Source organism: Cydia amplana, chromosome 2, assembly GCF_948474715.1.
Source record: "Cydia amplana chromosome 2, ilCydAmpl1.1, whole genome shotgun sequence".
NCBI classification, from domain to species: Eukaryota; Metazoa; Arthropoda; class Insecta; order Lepidoptera; family Tortricidae; genus Cydia; species Cydia amplana.
Window position 1 is genome coordinate 11,616,138 of NC_086070.1, and position 7,581 is coordinate 11,623,718.

General features: G+C 35.6%; 1 protein-coding gene across 1 annotated transcript in view; it reads left to right on the forward strand.

The window, feature by feature from the left end:
- LOC134657506 (homeobox protein Hox-B4-like) overlaps nt 1-1,522 on the forward strand; it is a 44,555-nt gene extending 43,033 nt beyond the window's left edge. Inside the window, exon 2 of the mRNA XM_063513083.1 lies at nt 958-1,522. Coding sequence (XP_063369153.1) covers nt 958-1,346 — 389 coding nt within the window. The 3' untranslated portion in view covers nt 1,347-1,522. The remainder of the gene's footprint in view (nt 1-957) is intronic.
- The last annotated feature ends 6,059 nt before the right edge of the window (nt 1,523-7,581 follow it).

The following is a 7,581-nucleotide window of genomic DNA, read 5'->3' on the forward strand; positions in this document are numbered from 1 at the left end:
AGTCGCAACCCTAATTAAAGGACATTTACCAACATCGTAGTAAGTTAAAGTAGGCGTAGGCGCCTATTACGTCTGTTTTAGATTTTGGCATTTCGAGGCTAAGCTAGGCAACCCTATAATTACGCAGTTTTTTTTTCAGTTGATTGACCTACATATTTGCGATTTCAATAATGACAAGAAAGTCAATTAAAATATTGTTGGAAACCATTTCATAATCATGATGCATAATAAAATCCAATACTTAACCTACAAACCATAATTATGTTTGTATAATACCTGCTCCAAACAATTGCAAAAATACGGTCGTTTTTATGCAACTTTTTCTACCTTTCTAAACAGACCAAAACATGTAATGTTTATTAATCCTAAGTATACTATTATCCTCGCAACAATAAAAGTCAGTCTCACGACTCCCGCACCGCGGGGTGCCGATATTGAAATTTCTCTTTTTAACTTTGAAAAGATGACACCTGTCAAATATGCGCCCGAGTGTACTCTTTAGGAGGATCACCAAGGATTTGTAAACAGATCTGTTTAAGCGGAAATGGCTTACCTGTGGTTTACTTAAACTACTATTTGCATTCACTCCTTTTAAAAAAAAGAACAATTATTTTTACTAGCTCATACTTTAGAGACGATAGAACTGGTAGGTTACCTATGAACAATATCCATTACAATCTTTTTGCATTATGTAGGTACGATTATTATAAAAATCTTTTTTTTTTGTAAGTAGGTATACTAAAAACTTGGGTATGTAGGTATAATTAGGAAACTACCTAATGTTATAGCGATAACCGCTGGTTCGATTAATTTAACCCTGCTTAAAATAGCAATAAAACGTATACAAAGCCGATTCCTGGTATTCTCGATTCTATTACCTGTGAAGTTTATCTACGTAATACATATAATTATGTACCTACATATATTCGTCTAACCTTTTTTTATATTTATTTTCAGCTCCAAAGCTGATGATTCCCCCGGCGGAGTTCGTCGCCCAGGGCGTCATGGGCAGCCCGCAAGATGGCATGCGCACCCCCACCGGCAGCCAGATGCTACCCAACTCCCTGCTCAACCTCAACAACACCGGCCGCACCAACTTTACCAATAAACAACTCACAGAACTAGAAAAAGAATTCCACTTCAATAAGTACCTCACTAGAGCGAGGAGAATAGAGATAGCCTCCGCTTTGCAACTGAACGAGACCCAAGTCAAAATATGGTTCCAGAATAGACGCATGAAACAAAAGAAGAGAATCAAGGAAGGGCTAATCGTGGCCCCCGATGTCCAAGCAGCAGTTTCGTCTGATGTTGTTGGCTCCAGTGAGAACAGTCGAGAATCAAGTTAAAACGTGAACTTGAGAGACCATTAATAGTTTTGTTAGTGTTGAAGTGAAGAAATTTTATCTATTTAAGACTTTGTACAGAGCTTCCTTGTATTTAATTGTAGGTTGTGTAAAATACAAATGTTCCTTTGCCACGCTCATCAATATTTTAGAAACAAATATCTTTAACCTTCATTCAGTGTCATACTCAACCCATCAACTCCCACAAATATCAAGAGAAAATTACCTCTGCCTCCCGCCGTCACAATATCGTACTTCACACGCGATTTCATATAATTTATATATATAGATATTATATCAAAAAACAAAGATGCCTGAGAATTAGAGGTATTTGACTTTTCTAGGTGCTTGGAGTTGAGGGGTTAAATGCTAAAGCAGTGTTAATTTATGCCGACAATTCACAGAATTGTGCAAGAATTTCCTGCGTTACACTCGTTTCTCTGAACTTATTATATCCTACTTATACGCTCAAAAGCAATACTTACATCTGATACTTATATCATCACATTAGAAATTCTACAAATTTAGGTAAGTACCTACCCTTCTGCATGCCTTTGAGTGTGTTATGTACAAGAAAAAACGGGTTTTCGTACCTAATTTAAATCTGAGGGCCTACCGCGAACACAGAAGTTCGAAAAATTCAGGCATTTTTCTCTTTTACTCCAATTCAGGCGCAATTAGAATGACAGACAGTTTCGAGATTTACGAACTCCGATTTTCGCGGTTATGGCCCTGCTATGTTGGCTAGATTACCTCTAAAACAGCACGACGATAAAATTGTACACTTCATAAGTGACGACAACAGTAAAAATTTTATAATTGGTAGACTAATAAATCTATATTCATGTGACATGTCCTTCCTTAGTATCCCCTGTGCCAGTATCGGATAGACTTAATCCATATCGTTAATGAATGAAAAACCAATGCTTAACTGTCAGCGTACAAAACGAAGGTTGCTAGTTTTATCCTACTTATTATAATCATAACATATATTTTAGGAAAAAAAATCTAGCGACAAAATTCTACTATATACAGTATACCGCTATTGAATAAAACCATTATTTATATAAATTATGCAACTACTGACTATCACAGCCAGCATTCAAGGCGGAACAAAATTGGCCTACACTAAATAATATTTAAGTAACTGTACTTTAACACCTTCAGTGCGGAAATTGAGATAAAAGATTACCTTAAGATTGCAGGTCACTTCTGGATGAGATTAGCTCAGGACCGGGACAAGTGGCGTACTAGAAGAGGGGCCTATGCTCAGCAGTGGGCGATAAAGGGCTGATATGATGATGATGATGAGTGCGGAAATTAAGTTAACTCGTAGATAACCATACTTCTACAACGTACTGAACGTGGTAAATTGTACTTAACATGTAAAAAAATATCATGTTGTTGGTGTCAATAATAATGTATGATACAATCTAAAAACTGTACACTGTCAACATTATGTAGTTACATTTTGGGCCTTTTTTAGCTGAAAACTTGATTGTTTAATTATTCATTTACCTAATTTTATCGTTAGGACAGCCATTATCGCAGACGCAACACACTTACTTATTCATTACTTACCTAGCCAGACAGAAAAAGTTTAGTCTAGGGGTTTACACATAGATTGCCAAAGTTCGCACCTATTGGGTCTTTCCGCGTAACTCGGACATGACAACGAAAAAATAAACTATTGAATTTAGAATGTGTTTGAATGTAGAATAATCAAATGAGGGTAGCAGAACAAATTTTATAACCTTAAGTCAATAATAAGTCAACGGTTGTCATAATTTCCGACATTGTAAGTGCTGCTTGCGGAATCAACTACGAACGTAAAATAAGTGATTATAAATATTACGACTTTAATTGATTTTTACGCAAAGAAGAGGTAAGTAACCTTTATTTATCTGTTGTCTATTAAATTATTCACGCGTTACTTTGATTACAATTATCATAAGTTGAAAGAAAAATATGTAAGAGGTGAATGAAAATTGCATGTCGTTGAGTAACGTGAGTAACGTAAAAAACAATATTTTTCATTTACTGTACTGAAGTTTTGGACAAACGAACTTATATTGAACTATGTGTATGATTGGGCTTAGATGGTGTCATTCTCGCGGTTTATTTCTCCGCATAAGTGTTATTTTATAGAAATACATGACTTGAGATACTTGTAACGTGAGTCACAGTGAATCGCGTTGTTGCAACTGTAAAGCGAGTAACTAAATATTTGAATGTATTTTGTAGCTACAATGCCTCTATCAGCGGCAGAAAGGGCAAAAAGAAGAAGACAGAAGCTGAAAGACGACGGAAAGTACGAAGAGTATAAGAAAAAACATAGGCTTGCCGCCAAAAAATCAGGCAAAAGAAGAAGTTGCTAGATAACATGACTCAAAAAAAGAAAAACCAATTTATAAAGGATGAAAGAGAAAAAAACAGAAAAAGAGTTGAAAAACATATAGATCAAAGAAAAAAGCTGAATAAGCAAGAGCCTTAGATAGTTCAATTGCATCCTCATCTTCGATGTTAATTAATCGCCAAGCTTTGGGTAGAGCTAAATAACGTATCAGAAAAGTTCTAATTCTAATAATAATAAGTAAAAAATATGCTATTTGTTTGCTAGAAATGATAAAAAATATCAAAATATTCTAGGTAGTCGCAAGTAACGTGATTCACGAAATCGCTGTAACGTGAGTTCGTAAGGTTTTATATTTTATTTAAATAAGGGTGTATCTTTGATTTTATTTGGTTAACTATTAAAGAAGCTTGCATATTTATGTCATTGTTTTGTTATTTTGTTAAAACTAATTCATTCAATAATCAAAGGGAAATCAATAAACACAAAAGGCGTAAAACTCCGTGTCCATTTCTTGTAACGTGAGTCATGGAGTTATTTTCCACTTTTCTCCAATTTTTATAATTTGATGGAGAAAAAGTACTTCGATAAATGATTCGCAGTAATGTACTCTGTGATATTATTATCAAGTTTTCGACGTAGAAAGCTCTTGATCTCAAATATACGACATGATTGTTAGGAATAGTGACTACAAAGTAACGTGAGTCACCGTGGATTTACCCTATTGGGTAACCCTTTTGGAATATTTAAATTCTATAGAGATACTTATGTCTAAACATATTTGTCCGCAGGTAATTATAAAAAATACTAACTTTACAGCCATCTCTACTAACAGTACTAACTATAGGTTACGTACTTTACGTACCCTAGAGATGTCACAGACAGCTGCAACGCTCAACGAAATTAAATATTTTTGAATTTGACCCTTTACCTGGGTAGTCTGTGCGGAATCTTCTCTTTCCGTACAGACTATAGGTACTAATATGAACTCATTTATTGCGCAGAAGTCCCGCGCGTTCTCGTTTTTTTATTATATTGTACGAGTAGGTATGTACAAGACATTATTTTTTAAGATTTTGTGTGATGTTAGTTTTGTTACTGTTTTACTCGACAGTCAGACTTAAATATCTTATTTAAACCACTATACCTACCCGAAACCTAAACTTTTTGGGTTTACTTTATTCGTTTTCAGAATGTTGAGTCATTCAAATATAGGTAAAGTAAAGGGATTTTAAAATAAGCTACCCTTAGGTACCTACTCATACGATTTCAGGCCGCGTTTGATAAATTTATGGAGTATGGAGTGTATGGACGCATGATAAACGCAGTTAACGCCTGATGAATCCGAGAATACGTCCCGTATATTCCGCTGTATAAAAAAACAACGGGTTGCACTCGGGGAGTGCCGGCAGAAGTGAAAGCTCAATGACTAGTGCAAAATGCACTATGTATAATTGAGGTTAACGCCATCTAGCGTTAGCGTACTCGAGTTATATTAATACCAGTTAGAGCGAAACTCACTAGATGGCATTTAAATCAATAAAGAAAACTCAATGACATCACATGTAACAGTTTTTCATGTAATGTCATTGAGTTTTTCTTTATTGATTTAAATACCATCTAAATCTTACGGTCACGTGATCGTCTTACGCTGTCTCGAGTTTTAAAAAAATTCCCCACCTCAAAAAGTGCCGCCGCTAAAGAAGTTTTCATTTCAAAAATATCTACGCTTTAAATACGTACGCGATAACCGCGTCTTACAATCTTTCTCTAAACTGCAAAGTCGCTCAAACATAAAATGATCTAATAAGAATGCTTCAGCTGTAAGTAGATTAATAGGTGTTCCATATTACGGACGGTCGAATTATTTAGAACCAGACTTGCGTTTTATCAAAGGCTTGTATCTAACAGGCTACTCTGCAAGTTACTGGTGTTTCTTTTTGTAACATAGACGGAACTTGAAAAGAAAGGCAAACAACGATTAAAGGTTACAAGGTGTTATAAAACGTAATCCTGAAAGAACAAAGTGTGGAATACTTACTACTTTATTGTAAGGAAACAGGGGTATTCGATATTTCCAACTACTTTCTTATGGTAGTACCATAGAGAAATATAATAAGACAAAAGTGCTCACTCCATACATCAGTTAGCCTATTAATTTCAGTGTCTACATCTAGCATCGAGTAGCGGAACTATCAGTACTGCTACTTGACAATAGATGTAGCACCGACCGGAAAGTCTTATCTCAACAGCATAAGACTTTCCGGTCGGTGCTACATCTATTGTCAAGTAGCAGTACTGATAGTTCCGCTACTCGATGCTAGATGCTAATAGTCTTTTTGGTACTAAAACTGATGTATGGAGTGAGCAATCTATGTATTTTTTTCTCTATGGTAGTATGTACCTACAATATATTTATTGGTGACAGCTACATTTGCGATTTAATGGCTCCTCTACACGATGGGCCAACGCCGGCCACTCCAAGGGACGCAATTATGCGTTAGAGGGAGCAAGTGATATTGCTATCTCATTCTACCGCATGGCTGCGTCCCTTGGAGTGGCCGGCGTTGGCCCATCGTGTAGAGGAGCCATATTTTCCAAGGAATACGATGAACAATTAGTGTCTGTCCCCTTCGACAGAATAAAACTTTGGGCCAACGTCGAATGGAACCATGGCATATTGATGAATAACTAGTGAGTGCTCGTTACAATTTAATTTGTAATGTCATTTTGATATGGTTTTATGGTGGCGTACGGTGCCGTCTAGTTGATTGTAGAATACGAATTATAATGGATTCTGGGCCCGATTCGGATTTTGTAATAGACATCTATTAGATATCTTATAGACATCGTCAAGATACGATAACGATATGTCTAAGATCTAACCTGTCAAATTTGACATTTCCGCGATTCTGGAGATACTCTTGAACGATTTCCACAAGATATTACTTAGAGATCTAATTCACATCTAATAGATATCTAACACGATCTAACGTAAAAGTGACATTGGTTGCCCGAATTGAGCTACAAAAGAGAACTAGTTGAAATCTAAACTATAACGTATCTAGAATGGATCTAGTACGTGTCGTCTCTTGTGAATATCTTGAAGTTCGAATACGGCAGTCTGTCTACAATATAGTTTCTTTGTGTGGTTAAATGAACAATATCATTTATTTATCAAACATCAAATGTGTCATATTTTTTTATCTATTTTTTTATTAACTATACAATACATAAGACCAAAGCTCATTTTTTTGTTATAATTAATTTATTACTTACAGCTTCTATGTAATTAAAGTGTACAGTCAACTTGGTATACTAATATAATAATTGCGTGTTAGGTCGGTTTGTGTGTACATTTGTTAAGCTAGTACCTAATACTTTATCAATAAATTAATTGTAACTATTTTCATATTGAAGTTTTAATGATTCAAGGTTTTCTAAAACCGCCCTTGAAAGTAAAGGCATCCCAAGCATCCTACCTTTCAGTAGACACAGCAGTAGCAACAGGCGGTAAAACTTACATAATTGTATGAAAAGCGCTTACAGCTGAAATAGACGGACCTGTACGGTGCCTTGTTTTGTGGGAACTATATATGTAATTAGATCGACATACACAACAACGCATACGCAATAGCGCCATTTACATCAGTTCATTGTATGGGTGGATTGGGTGGCCAGAGCATAGATTTTGATCATTTCATGAAATGCTTGGTCCTTGAAATGGTTTGACTTTTTCATGATGTGGCCAACCGATCATTTCATGAAATGATTGACACGTCATGAAATTATCAATTGCATGAATGAAATGAAAGCCTCATGGCCGCGTACATAGCATGAAGCTTAAAAAGGACCAAGGCCTTAAAATGGTTCTTAGCCTTTCAG